This window comes from Epinephelus moara, chromosome 5 (genome assembly GCF_006386435.1).
Source record: "Epinephelus moara isolate mb chromosome 5, YSFRI_EMoa_1.0, whole genome shotgun sequence".
Lineage (NCBI taxonomy): Eukaryota > Metazoa > Chordata > Actinopteri > Perciformes > Serranidae > Epinephelus > Epinephelus moara.
In genome coordinates, this window is record NC_065510.1 from 41,383,467 (window position 1) to 41,403,444 (window position 19,978).

General features: G+C 41.9%; 2 protein-coding genes across 2 annotated transcripts; both read right to left on the reverse strand.

The window, feature by feature from the left end:
* Nucleotides 1–1,333: 1,333 nt before the first annotated feature.
* On the reverse strand, nt 1,334–12,276 carry LOC126390975 (zinc finger protein 316-like). The gene is made up of 4 exons (XM_050045513.1): nt 11,821–12,276; nt 7,383–7,459; nt 6,792–6,906; nt 1,334–5,897 (listed from the first exon to the last, which is right to left on the reverse strand). The coding sequence occupies exons 1-4, from the start codon at nt 12,095–12,097 to the stop codon at nt 4,849–4,851; spliced, it is 1,518 nt and encodes a 505-aa protein (XP_049901470.1). The 5' UTR covers nt 12,098–12,276; the 3' UTR covers nt 1,334–4,848.
* Nucleotides 12,277–13,920: 1,644 nt separating this feature from the next.
* On the reverse strand, nt 13,921–19,978 carry LOC126390974 (zinc finger protein 397-like). Its single transcript, XM_050045512.1, has 4 exons — nt 19,537–19,978; nt 18,342–18,430; nt 16,571–16,694; nt 13,921–16,455 (listed from the first exon to the last, which is right to left on the reverse strand). Exons 1-4 carry the CDS (start codon nt 19,781–19,783, stop codon nt 15,200–15,202), a joined length of 1,716 nt encoding a protein of 571 aa, XP_049901469.1. The 5' UTR covers nt 19,784–19,978; the 3' UTR covers nt 13,921–15,199.

Here is a 19,978-nt window from a genome sequence, read left to right on the forward strand (position 1 = left end):
AATATCATACCGCACGCCATCTGCAATGGCGAAAATTACATTTAATCAATTTCAAAATTAAATTGGCTAGATTTGGGTTACATGTAGCTAGACTAAATCGAAGCTAAATATAGCCAATACGTTTAAATCACGACTATTGCTTGCTGGGCTTTGGGCTGATGGCTCCACCCTTAAAATGTTCCCTACATTAGAAATGTGGCATACTAAGCCAAAACAGGGAGCACAAAGCAGCGTCCAATCAAGTTGTAAGAGAGGACCATGAAGAGCTAATGTTACGTCACTGAGCGAGAGGTGGAAAAAAATGATACCAAAGATTATTTTGTTTGTGTACAAAAACTGCATGGTGGTTCACAAAAAACAAATTGAGGCAAAATGTGGAGGTTGAAAATAACAGTCGCAACAACTTCCAACTTTGACATTTTAAGTTGCACAAAGAACAGTAAGTCAAGGCTAATATGAGCGAGCTAATGCTTTGCCAATGTAACTTTTTAACAAACTTGTTATTACAAATAGGCTAAGTGCAAATTTTAAAAAGCATTCATGATTTTTTTTTAAATCTAATGTATCACTATTTCATTGTTTAAATGGTATTATATTTGGTGAAGAGCACATTATGACTTGTTTGGAACTCGAAACTCAAAGTTTAAGACTTGGGACTTGACTCTGGACTTGTCAATCTTGACTCTGGACTTGAACTGGTGGACTTGGTCCCACCTCTGATGGACAGTAAACCAGGGAGGGAAAGAAGTGAAAAGAGAGAGAACTGATGTCTGTCTGTTGGTCAAATTTTAACTAAATATGAAATAAAGAATATTTCTTGCTTTTAGAATGTTAGCCAGATTGATGTAGACACGAAAACGCACATTATAACAGATCATTACTGGTGTAATGAGGAGGACATCTAATATTTAGAATGAAACCAGGAGACCTGACTGAACTAAAAACAGACACGTCCCACAGTTGACCATCATTGTATCTTTATTTTTGATAGTTTCTAGACAATTTGCCAAAAATGTGACCCAGTTTATTGGATGTCACATAACATTTCCATATATATATTTTTTATTATTATTTTTTTGCTTGTAAATCGTTAGACTTTAAAACAAGCACTACTTTAAGACTTGTTCACAGATTGCAATTCCCATGTATAAGTGTATGTGTGTGTGTGTAACAAAATGGGGAAATCCGCTGTTCATTAGATTAAAGCTATTCATTTCATTATGTTCTGTCACCTTTAGACAAGTCAAATTCACACATACCTCCTTTGTCAACTGTAGGACAGATAACAGCCCCTCATATGAATTTTTGGAATATATCTGAAATCATAACAAAAGAGAGGAGTCTAGAGGATAGAGAAGTTGCAGTCCTTTTATAAATGAGATCACACTACAGAAATGATGCCAACAGCACAGCCAAGTTCATTGCAAACCTTTTTCATGTTTAATGATACCCATACATTTTTAAACACCGGAACATGTCATGAAAGAGTACTAAAAGGCAAAATATTTGTTAGCTGTGCAACCTACAGCTAGTGCCAATTACATCCAAACACCTACACATACAAACACGACTCTCTGATATATATGTTTTTACTTTACACCTTTTTACAGACCTTTGTTCTTTGATTTTTAATTGAGAACAAAGAATGATTGACATTAAAACGACTGTTACACCTCAGGGTTCAACCTGTGAAACGTTAAGGAACACTGCAGGCCTGCATCCACTGGGCTGTGTATCTAAAAAATAAGAAATGAAATATTCTGTTGTCTCTGCCCAATTCTGTAAACAAAGCTTGAGGTCAAACGTCTGGATAACAGCATATGACATGTTCCCCTCTAATTTTAAGAAATGAGGACATAATAAAATACACTGAAAATCAGTGTGACAGCAGTCCAGTTACCAGAAGAAAATGTTGGCATTGTACATTTCTGCAATCCATGAATACATTACATTTGTACATTTCATACAGGTCCTATCAGCATTTCTACAGAGGCTCAGTTTACAAGCTGACTTTGTCATCTGGAGGTGGAGGGGATAATACTGGCATGACACCTAGGCGAGACACCACTGTTCGAGACTTTATTGAGAAATCACTGCTTTCCCTGCCGAGATTGTGCCCCTCAAACCAGGTTATTTAAGCCAAAACATGATCTTTTCCTAACCATAACTAAGTGTTTTTGTGGCTAAACCTAACCAAATGTTAACTGCAGTGTCATTAAATGTTAAGTTTCAATGTATCATCAACCTAAATAACCTAAAGTGCACATGTAACGTATCTGTGGTTTACAGTAACGTACAATGCCAACAGTTTTTCTGGCCATTGTGTCGGACTGATATACTCATGAACACGGTCATACCGGAGAAGGTGCAGGCCTGCACTACACAATTTATTCAACAACTGCCAACATTTACCATTCAACACCAGGCTGCCTTGAGAGGCCACTCATTAAAGATACTTTAACAATATGAGGAACAGAGTGGACTATGTGCGATAAATATATCAAGAAATAGGCGACAAATGGTGTATCAGCACTGCCTCCAATTTCTGCCCATGGCTTAAAGAATAGTTATACAAACATTTAAAGTGCTTTAAAGGAAGAGTATGACATTTTTGCAGAATGTACTTAGTTGTCGTCTTACCCACAGTCAGAAAAGAAGATGATATGGTCATTTTTTAGCGGACAGTAAAGAGACAGGTCCAGGATGTGGTCAGCCTAGCTTAGCACAAAGACTAGAGGCAGGTGGAAGCAGTTGTTGCTAGCTAGCTTCGTCTTAACTTCAAAAACAATTCCTGACAGTAAATTAAAGCAGTAAAGCTGCCTTATTTTTTATGTTGTATCTTATTAGCAAGCAAGTCACCAATACATCTCAAGCTGACAGTAAAGACAGTTCTTAAGGGTGTGGTCAAACATGAGTGAAATTAACACAGGCTGAAATTCGCCTATCTTCAATTCAATGCAAACGGGGCGAATAATTGCTAATTGGTTGTCGGTGAAGAGTCTCACTCATCCAGGTTAAGGCCCATTTATGCTCAACTTTAAATACGGATCCAGATACGGACAGAGCCTTCCGTCCGTGCTCCGCGTTCATTTCGTCAGTATTTCTGCACGTTTCCATAAAGCTTACGGATACGGGCCAAACGAAGCAGTACCACCGGGAACCGTGGGGGCAGTGTTGCTGTCACTACCCGATACGTAGCTCTAGTGAGACACGAAGAAGAAATAACAATTCAATTTCTCTCATCAGCAGTATTAGAGAAAAGAATTCTCCGTCCTCCAGTCGCGATGTATTTAACAGCCTCACCGACCACCGCCTCCTACAACGCTACCTCTCTTTTTGTCTTTTATGCAAGAGGTACATTATCAATATCTCCTCCACAGTCGCCATGTTTGTTTCTGAGTTTGTTGTTGTCATAAACTTTTGACGCTGGGCTGCCCCCTGGTGGATATATTGGTTAACATCCATGCCAACGTAAAGGGCGCATGGAAGTATGTGGGCAGTGACGGTAACATTGTTTGAAACAGACGTATACATTTTCGTACGTAAAGGGAGCATAAATGAGCATTAATGGTAATCAAGTGCTATATCGTAGGCAACTGGACTTGCTTGCATTTCTTGAGGACGTTTCACCTCTCATCCAAGAAGCTGAACTGAAAAAGCTTCTTCACGTGTTCATGAGTTCAATTTTGATCTGCGAAGTCACAGCCTCAAACAATAGCACATAAGTATGTGTGGAGAAGACACTGATAGCAAGCTAGCTTTCCATGCACGTCACAACCAGGACCGCCCACATTCAGCACGAATATAGCCTCAGCAGGTGATGGACACTCGCCTGCATTCGCTTACTTGTAACCGTACATGTAGAATGGCAACCATATACCCTATAACAGCTTATAATAGCTTGTTTGAATTACGTACCTTGACCAAGGATGCAGGGACAGCTGACACAGTGCGTTGTTGTTGTTGTTTTCATATTCTCTACTGTTCATTATTTCATAGTTGACTACATAAAATACAACATGCCACTAAGACGGCTTTGGAGTTGGTTCTGCCTCAGTCAATCTGCCTCCAGTCAAAAAACCTACTGAGGACATCTTAGCATCCTTTAATATCAACACTATGCAGTGTGAGAAACTGAATCTAGTTGTGCCATCAGTTCTGCAAAAACAACAAAAGTTGGAAGTGTCTGGAAATGTGAGTCTGGCTTTTGAACTCACAGAAGGATAAGGCAAGAATAGTTATTTGTCAATAACGTGCTAAACGCCTAATGAATTTTAAATGTATTTTAGGTCAATTTTATACGTCACCTCATTACATAAATACTGTAGAGCTGTCAGGTGCTCAAGATATGGGTCTGTTCATCCTGTTTCACTTGGAGGTCAGTGGACAGTGCAGGTACACTGTGTACCATCACCATCAGTCATGATACAGGATAATCCAGGACCCTCTCCTCTGGTATCAGCCCATGTGTATTAGCTATGTAAACACAAACAAGACCATTTAATGGACAATTGATGGATTAAGTGTTATCAACACTGTCTCAGGCACTCTTTGACAGTCCACTCTGAGATCCTCTCTCAGATTAAAATGAGTGGGAAAAGGTTGAAAGGGCCTTAGGGGAATTCCGCCTCAAAAACAGAATTCACATATCACTGCTATGATCTAGGACAAATATCAACTGTACGTGCCATGATATCACAGGATACAGCCTTGCTTTTTTTCTCGTGCTTACATAAGATGCTAGAATTCATATGTAAAGGATGTAAAGGATTTCAATCATTCATCCTTCAGAGCCCAGACTGTACAAGGATCACTTCCAGATGTCATCCACCTCCTCCAGCAGTCAGTCTACAGGCCACACTGGGACTGCTGCCGGTGTCTGCGAACGCTACACATTTGACTGAAGGACTGTCCACATCGTGAGCAACTGTAAGGCTTCTCCTGCGTGTGGACTGTGCGATGCCTCTTCAGGTGGCTGGATGAGATGAAACTCTTTCCACACAGTGTACATCGATAGCGCCTCTCCCCAGTGTGGATGAGGAGGTGGACCCGCAGGTTATTGGGCTGGGCAAAGCCCTTTCCACAGTGGGGGCAGGTGTAGGGCCTCTCCCCTGTGTGCACCCGTTGGTGCAGCTCCAGGGCGGCTGCACTGGGGAAGACACGCCCGCACACAGCGCACACCACGGGCTCTTTAGCAGCAGCAGAGCTGCTCCTGTAAGGCCGCCTCTGGCTGGTCGTGGTGGCAGAAGGTGCTGTAGGGGGAGGGGGTGGAGGAGGTGGTGGAGGTGGTGCAGCCACGACCGCAGCAGCAGCCGCTGCGGCAGCAGCCATGTCGAAGGAGGCAGCGAAAGCAGCCATTTCATGAGCACCACCTGTGAAGAGCATGGTCGGAGGGCCATCTAGACTGTCTCCTCCTCCCTGCGTGGGGAAGGAGGCAGAGGGGTGGCCAGTTTCTGTGTTCCCTAAACCCAGCTGTGCTACTGCATACGCTGCACCAAGATGGCTGACTCTCTCCTGCATCCAGGCCAAGTCCAGGCCCAGACTGTTGAGACGTTCAGGACTGGGCTCATCTGAGGCTACTGGGGCTGACAGCTGAGAGGGATGAAGTTCATCTTCTGTAGTATTGTCTGTCTGTATCTCTGGTTTCAGAGCACCATCCGTTAGGCTCCCTCCAAGGTCCCTGCGAGCAGCCTCAGGGGTGGTGACCACCCCACTGCTGACTGTCAAACTGTTGCCAAGAGGCATTGTAGCTTTACGTTTCGCTCGAGGCCTGCAGGTCAGGTCCATTGTGGCATCAGTGGGGGACGAGGAGGTCTGAGTGGTGGAGGAGGTGATGTTGGTGACACTGGTGTCAAGAACAATATCGCTGGGAGGGGGTTCCTCACTGGGCTCCATGGCTGAAGATAGACAGATAGGCACAGGAGGAACAGAGTGAGTGGAGTTTAGAAAAACATTACTGCTGTTTTGCTCTTCACACAGTTGGTTTTTATAAAGCAAAGAGAGAGCTGATGAGGATTGTCAGGAAGAGTATGAATTTAGGGGGAAAACTATAAATAAATCACATTTGGGGACAAATCTAGGTCAGACCATCCTAAGATATTCTCCCCAGTGCTTATCAATTTTCCTGCCCCAGAAAATGTCATTTTCTGAAAATAAAAATATACATATATAAAAAAACAACTTTGATCCCTGTTTATCAGTTGTATTTTCTGAAGAAGTTCAGAATGTTTTGTCAAATAAATGTCTCTTGTGACTAATACTCCTTTTCGACAGTCATGGGCTGGCTAGGCTTGGCTTGGTTTGGTTTGGGCCATCAGCCCAGCGCGGCAGGGATTTGCATTGCCATTACAACAAGGCGACCTGCTTGAGTGTGTCTTTAACTGATGACGGCTTGTCTTGAGTGAAGACGTTTAAAAGCAGCAGGCAAAAATCCTGTTATGTTTGCTGCACGTGATTTTGCAAAGCAGGGCAGGTAAAAGAAGTTTACCTGTTGGAGGTGAGCTGTTTGCAGAGGTGCAGTAAGAGCCTGTTGTCTGCAGTGCGTCTAAACTGATAATGCAAACGCAAATTGGTGCGGCATGGCTTGACTTGGTGTGGCCAACAGTGACAGTGGAAAAGGCCCATAAGGTGTATTAATGGAGAAAAACTGACCAGTCTACCGAAGCCAGGACGTAGTGTTAAACTTTTATCAGCTATCCTCTAGTTTATCTTCACGTTCTGCGTTGTTTGTATTAAAACCATAAGAACAATCAATGGAAAATCAATTTAAGAATGTCCAGAGCCACACTCACCAGTAGACAGGCCACACTCTGCCCTGATGGTGACCTCCACCTTGAGGTCCGGGTTGCAGTCATCTCTCTCAATTTTCTCCTGCTTCACCAGAGGCAACATGTTGGTCTCCTCCTGCTGTGATACAGTGAAAAGCAGCTGGAACATCATGTTCATTATTCATTGATCACATAGCTCAGGACAAAACTAGAACTCAACCCTATGACCTTGTTCATACACGTGGGCTGCCTGAAATGAAATCCATGATGTCACAGCAGACAAGAGAGTCAAGTTACAAATGCTCCACTACACATTGTGTCATGAAAGATGAGGGCAGCAGAGACAATGCAAGAACTTTTTAACCTCCAAGTTAGAAGAATACCCAACAGACATCATCATCCGCAGCGCACTTCCTGCTGGGAATGTCAGGATTCAGTCCATGTAATGATGACATCTCTGAGCTGATCTTTAACATCATCAACATTTTAGCGGTTTGATGAACACAACACCACAGAGGTTCTTTCAGAGGGCAGAAGAGATGCCTTACACACAACCCTGAAATAGCTTTTAGATGTTCACAAGAATTAAAAGCCGCTCTGCTGATAAATCTTTACCTTTGAAATGTGATGGAAGGGTTTGTCTTCAGCGGCGACAGGAAGAGGTGGCACCACAGGCTGATGTTCGTCAGCTCCTGAAAACATAGCACAGAACACTGAGCAAGTACTGTCCGCTGGTTTTTGTGCCTTTTGAACTTGTGGGATTTTAACTAGAGATATACGATTTTGGCTATTTTGACGTTATCCGATATGCCGATATATGACCACTCATTTGGCCTATAACCGATACCAATATTGATATATATATACTTTTTTCCCCCACCTTATTTTAGTGAGCATCAAGTCTCTTCTGTAGTAGAATTAACATCATATTATGCATGCATACTCTTATCATGATGGCCCACCAGCAGATGGAGACATGAAATAGAATACTTTTCAATGTATGTAATATTCATTCATTGTGCAAAATAAGAAAAAGCATTTTGGCCAATTCTGATCATTCATTTTAAAGCCGATATTGGCCAATACAGATAACGTACTGATATTATTGTGCATCCCTTATTTTGGCTAAATGTCATAATTATATATGTACAACCTGTCTCTTAGAAGTCATTTCTTAGCTTCTGAATGAGCTCCTATAGCTTCAGACTTAACAGTCTGCCCTTGGGAGGGAAAATATCGTGATACAGTATGATAATATACACACAATACTAGCATGCACACAACCATCAGTTGGTAGGAGCAAAGAAAGCATCCATTTATCTTAGCTTGCGTTTATATATAGAAGCAGAGAAGGGATTTCTGGTGCAACTTAACCGACCTCCAAGGCGCATGAAGAAGGAAACAAATCCGAAAAGGTCAAAACTCCAGCAAGCCTTGTATTATACAGACCCTCTCAAGGTCTCTGATTACCCTGATGAAGACCACAAGCCAGACCATGTTAGTTTTAAGACTGGCATGCACTGAATGAACAACCTAGACAGGTAATCAGTCTACTGGTAATTTGGATCAAAATCAGCTTATTTGTATGCATTCAGACTGTACAAAGAAACCAGAGTACCTGGAATGAAATTCCAGAACAGGTCCTTCTTGCTCTGAATGTTTAACAGCAAACCCAAGTATAAGGGGACTCTACTATCCAGAATGTTGACGTAGCAGCACTGTAATCTGTGTCAGCACCAGTGAGGCAGATGAGGCAGTCAGAGATCAGAAAAGAAAGTACAACCAGGACGCTGGAGTTTGCCATAAAGATGATTCTGTATTGATTAATCTCTTGTTCCTTAAAAGTGAGGGGTAATGCTGACATGTTGGCCTACGATGGACAGATGGACAGACAGATAGGTAAATAGATAGTCTTTGCTGATAACTGGTCTTCTTTCTGGAAACGCCCCGACCTGTTGACTGCATATAGCATTCATTAGAACAGATGGCGCTGCTATTTTATCCATGAATATAGTGTTTAAGTTTGACATTAGGGGCATATTACTTGGCAGATTCTACTAGAACATGTTTACATGCTTTAATGTTCAAAAAAATACATCTGTTTTTTTTCCCATACAGTCTGCATGAATATACCTGTGATCACCCTCTGTCTGAAACACTCCATTTTTCTATTTGTAAAGGCCGTTTCACTGGAATTAGGCTGAAAAACACACCGACACTGCCACGGTGCGGCGCGTCACATGGCGCCCTAGCACACACTGGACGCGTAGTGCTGCGGCTTGTCAACAGATGACCATGCAAAGTTATTATAACTACAGAAAGATCTGTACTTCCTCCACCTCTGTGTTAGCTTAAAGTCGTGTGGATATCCACTAATTACAGTTGATTTCTCACCTTAAGAGCTGATCTCCAGAGCTATGACTCACCGACAATATCTTTTCAGGCATTGTCTTTGTAATGATGGGATTGTGGGTCGATTAACTTGAGATATTTCTCAACCTCAACAACGTGTCTTTTCTCACCCATTCTTTGTCACACATGAGACAGAGTTCTGTTTGCATCAGTGGTGATAAGAGGAGTCAAACTGCCATAGGAGCAGTGAAAAAGAGCTGCCACAGGAGCTGGTATGTACAAGTAGAGTGGGGAAAAATGCATTTAATTCTGGGGGTGTCAAGACTGGAAACAGGACAGTGGTGCAAGGAGCGCCGACATGCGTCTTGCCACTGCCAGTGTGGGATTGTACATTGATAATAACAGGGGCCTGGTGGCTTAGTGGGTAGAACAGGCATCCCATATACAAAGGCAATGTCGATTCCAGCCTGTGGCCCTCTGCTGCATCTCTCTCTCTCTCTCTCTCTCTCTCTCTCTCTCTCTCTCTCTCTCTCTCTCTCTCTCTCTCTCTCTCTCTCTCTCTCTCTCTCTNACAGCTTGGGTCCATGTTTACTTCCTGTCAGCTGATGTCATTCACATGCACTGCAATGATTATGATTATGAATGATTATGTTTCAAACGGTCTATACTTGTGACATCACAAATTCAAAGATTTCCTGACCTCTCATTTAAAGGCACAGTTTCTGAATACCAACTGTGAGCATTTCTCTGTGTAGCCTTTTGATACTTTCACAGCAGTTATACAGCGCCTACACCAGCTTTATTGTTTTTAAAGTCAAGGACATCTGACTTTTCACAATATGGGACCTTTAAAGGGGAACACCACATAAATAAAGAATCCCAAATTGTTACTTCCATGGCCTGGGAAAGTTCAATCAGTATTTGTGAACATGAACTACTCTCTCTCAAAGCCACAAACCAGAGAAGTAAGACTCAAACTTGTGATGTGTGGAGTTGTTCATGTTTCCTTACATTATTTGGACTGTCTTAGACTATAAGAATAACATTCAACTACAACATGTATTCATTTTGAAAGTCAGCTTAGTTCCCCTTTAAGGTGGGTTTTGCTTTCCTACCTGATTTTGAGGCTGGCTTTAAGAGGGTCATCTGATCAAACTCTAGTTTAACAACATTTATCATTTCAATTTTGTGCGTATATATCATGTGGCAGGTGGCACAGAGGAAAAAATTAGGTGCACCAATTAGTGAGACCTTCGATATACTGTAGGGTTACCTGTGGGAGGAACGCAGGCTGTAGTGTTGGTTCAAGCCGATGGGATGAGACAGGTGCACATCTCATCCCACGCTGGTGTGCTGGGAAGACTGGGCAGTGAAATGCAGACAACACTGGTGGGCCTAAAGCTCTTCTCTGTGTGCAGGAATTTCCGCTAATGAATTTGAATGTTTTTAACATGTATTGTTTTCATGCATTTCAGGCCTGCTACCTGCTCGGTTGAAGGTGGCGGATAGTCGGGAGCAAATTAGATATTTTAAAATTAGCCATGTAGTTTTTTAACATTTGATCCATATGCATTTTAATATTTTGCAATAAAGTTTTTTGTAAGAGTATTCATTTGTGTCTCTGCAGAGCATCAGTGGTCCATTAGCTGCTCTTGCTGTGGGACTGTTTTCGTTGTTTGGTTTGGTCTTTTTTTCTTGTCTAGTCTGCCCTAACAAGTGAGCTGGTAATGGGCAAAAGATATGGGTACTGCGCTACAGGTGGACTGATTTTCTTTCTTCAGTTTTTGTTTGTTTGTTTTTGTTTTGTTTTATCTGCCTGCTTCCCACACTAATTACCAACTCGCTCAGACAGTCAGGGCAGTTTTAAGGTGTGCAGTGGTTGACTGTTTGCAGTGAAAATAATCACGTGTGGAAACTTTGGAAATGTGTTAGCTCTTCGAGTGCAAGATGTATAGATTACAGTGTGCACTGGGGTGACAGTGGAACTTAACCCCTGCCCAGTCAGTGATAGCTGGGGGTCAGTCTTCGGGAGGGTAAAGTGGAAGAATATAGATTGCGAAGTTGAACCTCTGTGATAAGACTACTGTTTATCCGTTGCCTCATTTCCTGTCATTTGTTATGCTCGAGACCTGTAGTGGGTGTAACAATTACAACAAATCCTAAATTAATGTGTTTAATCCAAATACTACAAGACAAACTGAGGTCAGGTACTCCAGCAGAGCAGGGGTTAAGAGGAGCCCAGCAGCAGACAGGCATGTAGACATCTCCAAACCTGGACAAATTAGACCAAAACTATCTAACACTACAGGTCTGTCAGAAGACAGCATGTTTGTAACTGACCTGAACTGACACAGATGTAGACTAGATCATGCCTTCAGTCTAACTCAACTCAAAAGCAAACTTTTCCTCCAGTATAAGTCATAACCTTCCACATGGTGCATGGACATGTGACATACATGTGTGCCTGTATGATCCTGAGGTCCACACTTAGCAGCAGACTATGGACACAGACTGACAGCCACTACAAGCTACAGCTACAGGACTCATGTTAATCAGAAACTGAAAGATGAGCTCATCAATAAGCCCATTAGGCTCCTGCATGTATGTATGAGGACACGTATGACTCCCTCAGCCGTCATGTGGCAGTGATGGTGCAGCAGGCCAGCTGCAGCCCAGCCTCCTGCCTTCTCCATCTATTTACCTTCGGGTGGCCTAAAATGAACGGCGTGCATTTCCTCCCGCTGACTCCGTCTCCTCATCTTCCTCTCGTAGCTCCGCAGCTTCACGTCGATTTCTCGCAGTTTCTGCCGCAGGGCATCGTTCTCCTTCTCGCTCTTCTCCCGCTCCTGGTCCATCTGAGAGCGCAGCGCCGCGTAGCCATCGTCCACCAGTTTGCAGATCTCCGCCACTGCCGAATTGGCCAGTATCTCTATAATCGAGGCGATTTGCGCTTGAAAGCCAACACAGTCCGCCATCATCGCCAGGTCTGTGTGTCTGCTCCTGCTCGGACAGATGCGCGCGGCGGACGGCTGTTGCTGCTGCTGCGGTGCACGGGCGTGATCAGACCCACTCTGTGATATGTGACTGAAGAGTGTTTCATTCACCCCGTCTGCCTTCTTTTATGAGCTCCTGAATGTTGTGGCTCTTTGAGGTGCGAGAGTCGCTTCCTGATGACGTCAGTTTGTTGTTCAGCATCACTTCACAGGCAGCTCTGTCTGTCTCAGCTGTCTGAGCTAATAATAAGAGGAAGTGGAAATCTCTTCAGTCTGACACAATGTGATGATTAATAAGCCTCGTGCTGCTGCATTCATGTTTTACACTTGTACACTGAGGTGCATGTGAAGGCGTTTGATAAATCTCAACAGACCTACTGTGCATCTGAAGCTTTAGTGTTCAGTCTATTATTATGGTGTCATTACTACAGAGAAAAACTTACTGTATAACTTTTCATTAACATATACTCTTATTTAAACGTATATAAAACATAATTTCTCTCACAAATAGGTACTGCTTCTACATACAGTATAATACTGATGTACTACAATAAGAATAAAGTGGAATAAGGAGGGTGTGTGTGTGTGTGTGTGTGTGTGTGTTGCAAAAAAAGAGACAAAAAATAAATAAGTAATAAAATAAATAAAAAAAATAAAATAGCTCAGATTTGGTTGTGGGGGATTTTTCTGATGGAAGCCTAGGCCCATAGACCGCTGGAAATTTGAAAATCCCACGATAGTTCCTGTTTTACAGTTTCTGGCTATGATAAATGATGTAATTTTGTGCATTTTTTTTGACTGCATGTTTGCTTTAATAATCAACAGTAAAATAAATACAAATTACAACCACTTAAAGTTGTATGCCCCTCCCCTAAGGCAAAATAAAAAATGTCTCCCCAATAAATAACAAACATTCCGTAATTATCTGACAGCTATTTAAGGTGATATGTGTTCACTTTGAACAAATTCTTCCCAGAATATAACCTTCCTGTCATCTGTAACTAGAGATTTTATTAATTTCAGGAGTTCAGATTTAAAAACTGTCAATAAATGTGCAAAGGACATAATCCAGAGGGCAACAGTTAACACACCCTGCTTCTGTATTACTATCATTTTTTAAATAACACATGACATGATTTATTTTAATTATTTAATATAAATAGTATAAATAAATAATACAACACATATCAAACAAACCATAAAATACGCTATCACAATAAAAGCAAGCAAGTGATGCACAGTCCAGCTGCGCATGGAATATGAAGTTGTACACTGGGAAGGTCCCTGGGCAAGAATCAGTGCATGTGGATGGTACTACACATGGCTGGTGGACTGAATGGTCATAAATTACTTGTGATCATTTTTCATAATGTATCCTCTGAGAGAGGAACTGCTGAAAAAGAAGTTAACTATGTTGGGGATGGTAAAACTAAAATTACCACCTTGCAATGTGTATCTACGAACCAGTCAAGTTGCACTTAGAGTTTACATTCATGTCTCTTCAAGCTCATGTGGTGTTTTGTTTTTAAGTGGTTTTGCAGAATATTATGATGTCACAGTGAAGTTGACCTTTGACCTTTTGGATAAAAAATGTTATCGATTCATCATTTTTGCCCTATTAGACCAGGGGTCGGCAACCTTCACTATCAATAAAGCTATTTTTGGCAAAAAATAAATAAATAAATAAAAAAAATCTGCCTGTAGCCCCAAAACATATTTGAACCTCATAAAAAAGTAAAACAGCCTTTTTTTGTCAAATTCAGCCGATCAACATTACTAACAGATCTAAATGAGCATCCCTTAATATGTTTTAGCACAAGGTGGCTATTGTGCAGTGGGCTATTTATGATAATTTGGTGCTTAAACTTTGCAGCGATGAAAGCAAACAAATTTGTCGACACAATCCTTTATTTTCCCAATTCTTTTCCTTTTTGGGATTTGGAATCCACAGCTCGCCTAGCTAGGGAGACTCAAGATTTCTGTAGCCATCACTAGTGATGTTTTTAGAGGAAAAGGCGCCAGGCCACAGATGTATGATGCACATTTAAGTTGACAAACTGTTCAAACATTTTTAAAATTGGTATATAGGCTTCACATTTTTACAGTTGAAGAATGTAAGAATCATTTTAGGCATACAACAAATTAGAATGTAAAAAAAACAAACACAAAAATACAGTTATTAGTTTCCATATAATTTTCTGTCAAAGCCACAGGGAGTTACTTGAGAGGGGCTAAAGAGCTGAGTCAGTCTGGAGCCACAGGTTGCAAAGGGAGCATTACAGCACTCAGGGATTACAGCACCCCACATACCGACACAACATTATTTTATCCTGTTAAAACAATACTCACAACTTGGATGAATTTTTATTAAAAACCCTTTTGATTCATCTGATCTGAGGACTCTTACGGACTAAAGGAATATAAACAACTCACAGGGTAATCAAGGAATGTACACATAATTTGAGGTAGTCAACAACCTGGTTTTACACATCTGAAGAACTTCTATAAAAAAAAAAAAAAAGAACTGCTTGGCAACCACACCAGGCCTCTAATTGAGACAGGCATATATCAATCAGAATGTGTAGCCACATCAGGCTAGTCAAAGGGATTGCGCGTTCAATTGAGGTTTCAGAGTAATTATGTATTTAATGGTTTCAGGAGTTATTTACAAAGACCTGAATAAAATTAGTGTGCCTTTTGCACTTGTTTAATTCACACATGTATTTATTTTGATTGCATATATTTTTCTTTTCAGTCTTAAATTGTTTTTATTTCTATTCAAATTGATCACTTATTTACTGTATAACACAAGTACTATATATTTTTTCATTTTGATATGATGATGCAATGGGTGTCTGATTCAGGATGTACCTTTGTTCTATGTGATGTATATTCCAATACAGATGAAAAAAACATGATTCATTCACCAGGTTAATGTGTTCAGTCATCTGGAGGCAGTTTTCTTCATGTTTTATTGCAAACATTAACGTGTATAAATGACGACATCACAGTCTGCTATGATGAGCATTACTGACTTTATATGCACACTACACTTCTGCTTCATTTCTGATTCACTTCAGTCCCTTCTCACTTGCTGTTGTGGATGCTCTGATGGCGGACCAGGTTGCCCAGCACAGAGAAGCTCTTGCCACACTTGGTGCAGCTGTATGGTCTCTCTCCTGTATGGACAGTCTGGTGCACCTTGAGGCTGCAGGCCTGCGAGAAGCGTTTCCCACACAGGCTGCAGCTGTAGCGCTTCTCCCCCGTGTGCACGCTCATGTGTCTCTTGATGTGGCTGGACTGGGAGAAGCGTTTACCACACTGAGTGCAGCTGAATGGTTTCTCTCCCGTATGCACCCGCTGATGGGTTTTCAGCTGGTGCGGGTGGACAAAGGGCTTCTTACAAAGGTGGCAGTGGTAGATCCTCTCCCCGCTGTGGGAGCGCTGGTGCACCACCAGGTCTCTGGAGGTGGAGAAGAGTCGGCCGCACTGCTGACAGCTGAACGCTCGCTCTGTGCTGCTGGGAAAGCTTCTGCTCCTGGAGACAGAGGTGTTACTGACGGAGGAGACAGTTACAGAGTCTGACATGGAAGCATCCCCAAAGCTGCTCCCACTGCACAGGAAAGTTAAAGACGAGGATGAGAGAGGCTCCTCCGTGCCTGTGACTCCATCTGTGGAGTGTTTGTGAGAAACTGTCAGAGACCTGGCCACCTCTGGAGAGGAGAACAGGTCATCAAAGGAGGAGGAGTCCAAACTGTTGATGTCCAGCTCTGCTGCTTCACTCTCTGTGTGGTGACTGGTGTTAGTTAATCTGCTGCCACTCAGACACTCACTTCTAGTGACAGAAACTAAAGGATTATATGTGCTAAAAGCTTCAGACCAGGAAGGTTCAGCCTCCAGTTTGACTGCTGGTAACACCACCTCTGCCCTCCAGTCTGCTGCAGCACCACAAAAACCCTTCACTCCAGTGCTTGTAGGTGACAGTTCTGAATCCAGTGTCTTTATCAGAGTAGTTTCTACATCAGAAACTTTACTACAACTGGACTCAGCAGACAGAGAGCCACTGGGGTCCACAGCATGTTTGTCTACTTCTTTGGTTGAGTCTGTCATTTCCCTGGCTCTGTTTGGATCAGAACCTCTTGGTACGGCTCTGTGGCTCTGGTCTGCTGAATCAGAGTCCTCTCCCTGAGTTCCAGCCTCCTCCACTCCCTCTTTCTCTTCGTGCTGCCGAGCTTCAAGTCTGGCAAAGCCCTGATTTTCATACCCGCTGACTCTGGGGATTTCTGCCTCAGCACTCAGAGGGCGGTTGCTCTCAGCAGCAAGAGGAACAGACTGAGGTCCAACTAAAGAAAAAAAAAAAAAAAGACAAGATAACATCAACCTTTCATTTTTAACCATATCTTCCTTTTTGGTGTTTGCTCAGAAGCTGTGCAGTATCTTAAAGTATTTCATTCATACTGCTGATGTTAGGAGCTGTCTGATGGTCTTCCAGCACACTGCAGCCTGTCAGCTCCTCCTCCAGCCTTTCCTTCTTTATCACCACCACCTCTGGCTCCACCGGCTGCTCCGTCACAACCACAAGCTGGCAGATAGAAAACAGGTATGGAAAATCATACTGCTGCTGCACTTCAAGTCTTTCAGAGCTTGGTTGGTTATCAGCAGCCATGCACACGAATACTTTTTAGTAGTCTCTTTAGAAAAACCTCTCCTCCCAAAGTCCACAACCATCTCCTTAGTCTACCCTACAGTGATGCAGAGAGTGTTTGCTCTGCACCAGTCCACAAGTTCTTCCACCTCCTGCCTGTACACAGACTCATTGTTGGAGACCACAGCTGTGTCAATCGAAACTTCACTATATGAATGCTTGGGGACCTTGCAGAGCAATCATATGTAAGGAGTGTGTACAGCAGGGGGCTCAGGAAACACCCTTGTGGGGAGCCGGTGTTGAGTGATAAGTACGCCAGTCACCCATAGCTGAGAAGCTGCTGCACTGCTGTGCGCCGCCATTGTGCCCATTGTGCCCATTGTGCCATTTTTGAAATTGGTCCTGTATTAGTAGAGAGATCGCTGCTGCCAGCAGTGGCAAAAAACATGCTGCATTGTAATCCCTTCGGACAATTGTGCACTGTCAATGTACAGCAGCTAAAAGTAGGGGTGGGAATCACCGGAGGCCCTACGATACGATATTATCACAATACTTTAGTCACAATACAAAAATATTTTAAATGTTTCGCGATATGTGATAACAGTATTGCAACAACATATACTGTCGCGAAATTGTGTCCCCAAAGGAAAACTTTGTCAACATTTGTTTAATCTAATAAGGTTTGGTCTGTTCATCTCATTTCAGTCATTTTTATTGTAGCAAAATGTATCTAGTGGACTGAAAAAGTTAATGATTTTGTAATTGTAGTATTCACCCTAAGTTTAATTTTTAGTTGCAGGGTTACAATCAACATTCACTCCAGCATAAAATGACTCTACAGTATTCATAGGTATTTCTCGGCTGTTTTACAGTTGCAGCTGCAGCTGTCTGGCTTGATACTGGACCAATTTCAAAAACTGTCGTCTCCATTAGTCACTTACAAGTAAAAACACTGGAAAATAGGGTCCAGGTTAAAATACAGATGTTTCCCTTTAAGTAAAAGTAGCAATACTATGGTGTAAAAACACTTAGTTACAAGTCAAGTAAAGTAAAAGTACAAAAGTTCTGGCCTCAAAATATACTTGAAGTACCAAAAGTAAAAGTACTCATCCATTTTCAGAACCATATATATATATTATCGTATTGTAATTATTGATGCATTCATGTTTACATCACTTTGATGTTCCAGCTGGTAATAGTGGAGCTTATTTCAACTACTTCTTTATGCTAATGTGTTGCTTAACCCATGATAATTCATCTATTTCAATATACATTTTATCTTAATAATTTTAATCTACAAAGTAACAACTAAATTTTGTCATCAAATAAATGTTGTGGAGTCAAAAGTAAAAAACTGGCTGCCAAAATGTAGTGTGGCAAAAGTAAAAGTAGCATAAAATGGAAATACAGGTACAGGTACCTCCAAACTGGACTTGAGTACTGTACTTGAGTAAATGTACTTAGTTACATTCCACCACTGTATTTCAGAAAGCAAGCAGGAATATCTCACCTGTACTGTGTGTGGACACTGACAGAAGAGATAAAGTAAGAAAAGCTGACCTTTGCACAGACAGCAGCACTGACCTGTGACCGCTGGGTGTCAGTATTCTCCAGCATGGTGGACTTCACATTTCTTTTGGTAATGGCAGGGCTGTCTTCTCCAGAGTGATGATCTGCTCAAAGCAAATCAGAAGAGTTCATTATAATACGTCTACTGTTATACTGTCATTAAGTGGACTCTTTGCCATGTACCAGGTGATTAGATGCTGAGTGTCAGCCTTGGTATTGGTTTTCTCTCTTGATTGTAAATTTAAGCTGAAGTCCAGAACTTTTTAATGAAAATATATTTTATTTTTGTCTCCTGCATGATAACAGTGTTGTCAGATGTTTAACTTCCTGTTCAGTGTTGGTAGCCCTTGCCACTGTACCCCTCCTGCTGACAGTGCTAATGAAATTGTTCACAGCAGAGCCCAGAGAACCTGACTTAAACGTATGAATCAAATACATTATATTAGATGAGGCATATGGCTCTGGCTCCTGATTTACCAACAAAGAAGGGGTTGAATATCATATTTTAGTGTCTATCACAAGTCAGGGGAGCTGGTATATGCTCAGGCTGCAGGAGGTCTTTCTACTGTACTGTAAAACAAGATCCTGTTATAGTGACAAGTTTCCTATTTGTATTCTCAGGGACCTGTTTGTTTCACTGTTTGTTTTTTAATTACTGGGCTATTGTTAATGGGGTCCTATTTCTGAGTTAAAAAAATAAAGGTTGAATAAATGAATACACCAGTGGCGCCCCCAGAAGTGTTTAATAGAGGTGGGCAGATGGGGCCACTGAAACTTAAAGGACAGCACACCAAAACCAAAAGCCATAACTGAAATTCAAGAATTCTATTATGCTGTTGAATTATATAGGCTAGTTGAAAAGTAACGTTATGTTAAAATGAAAAGTCAAAGTCTGATATACTTTGGTTTCTTTTCTTTTCTTTTTCATTTAATATTAATTTAATATTATTAATTATCTGATGTGCATAGACTAATACCAGTACAGTTGACATTTTGAGCTCCCCAACAATCCTGTTTCAATGTGTTATGTATCTATACATGCCAGTCAACTCAATGTTCTTCAAACAGGCTTGTTGTCCTTTTCCTTAAAAAGACAAATAAATGGCGGAAGGTAATAATCTTTAATGTAATGCTGTTAAAATGTCTAGTTTATGTCTAGTGTTCACCATGAAGACACACAGCTGGTTAGTTTTGGATGGAGCAGGCTAACCTGTCATGGTGCAAGTCACCACCAGTGCCGTGGGGGTGGGCTCTCTGTGGGACTGCTCTCCTGAGCGGACCTCCAGCAGCCGCAGCCTGCTCTTCAGGGCCAGGTTCTCCCTCTGGCTCCGGGATATTTCCAGCCTCAGGGTAGCAAACCCGTCGTCCACCAGCTGACAGATCTCAGCCACAGCCGCGTTAGCTAACACCTCCATGATGGAAGCCAGCTGAGTGTGGAAATTCATATATGTCGCCATCCTGTTCGGTCCTAAAAGCGCGATAACGTTACTTTTCTCCCAACGAAATGACAGCTGAATGTTCGTTGGAAATTAAATAAGCCTCATATGGCTATGAGACACGTGAGAGGTGACAATAATAGTCATTTTCTACAGTGACTTATCAATAAAAATGTTGTTTCTATTTACTTCCGGGTGTGCCGCAAGGAGGTTAAA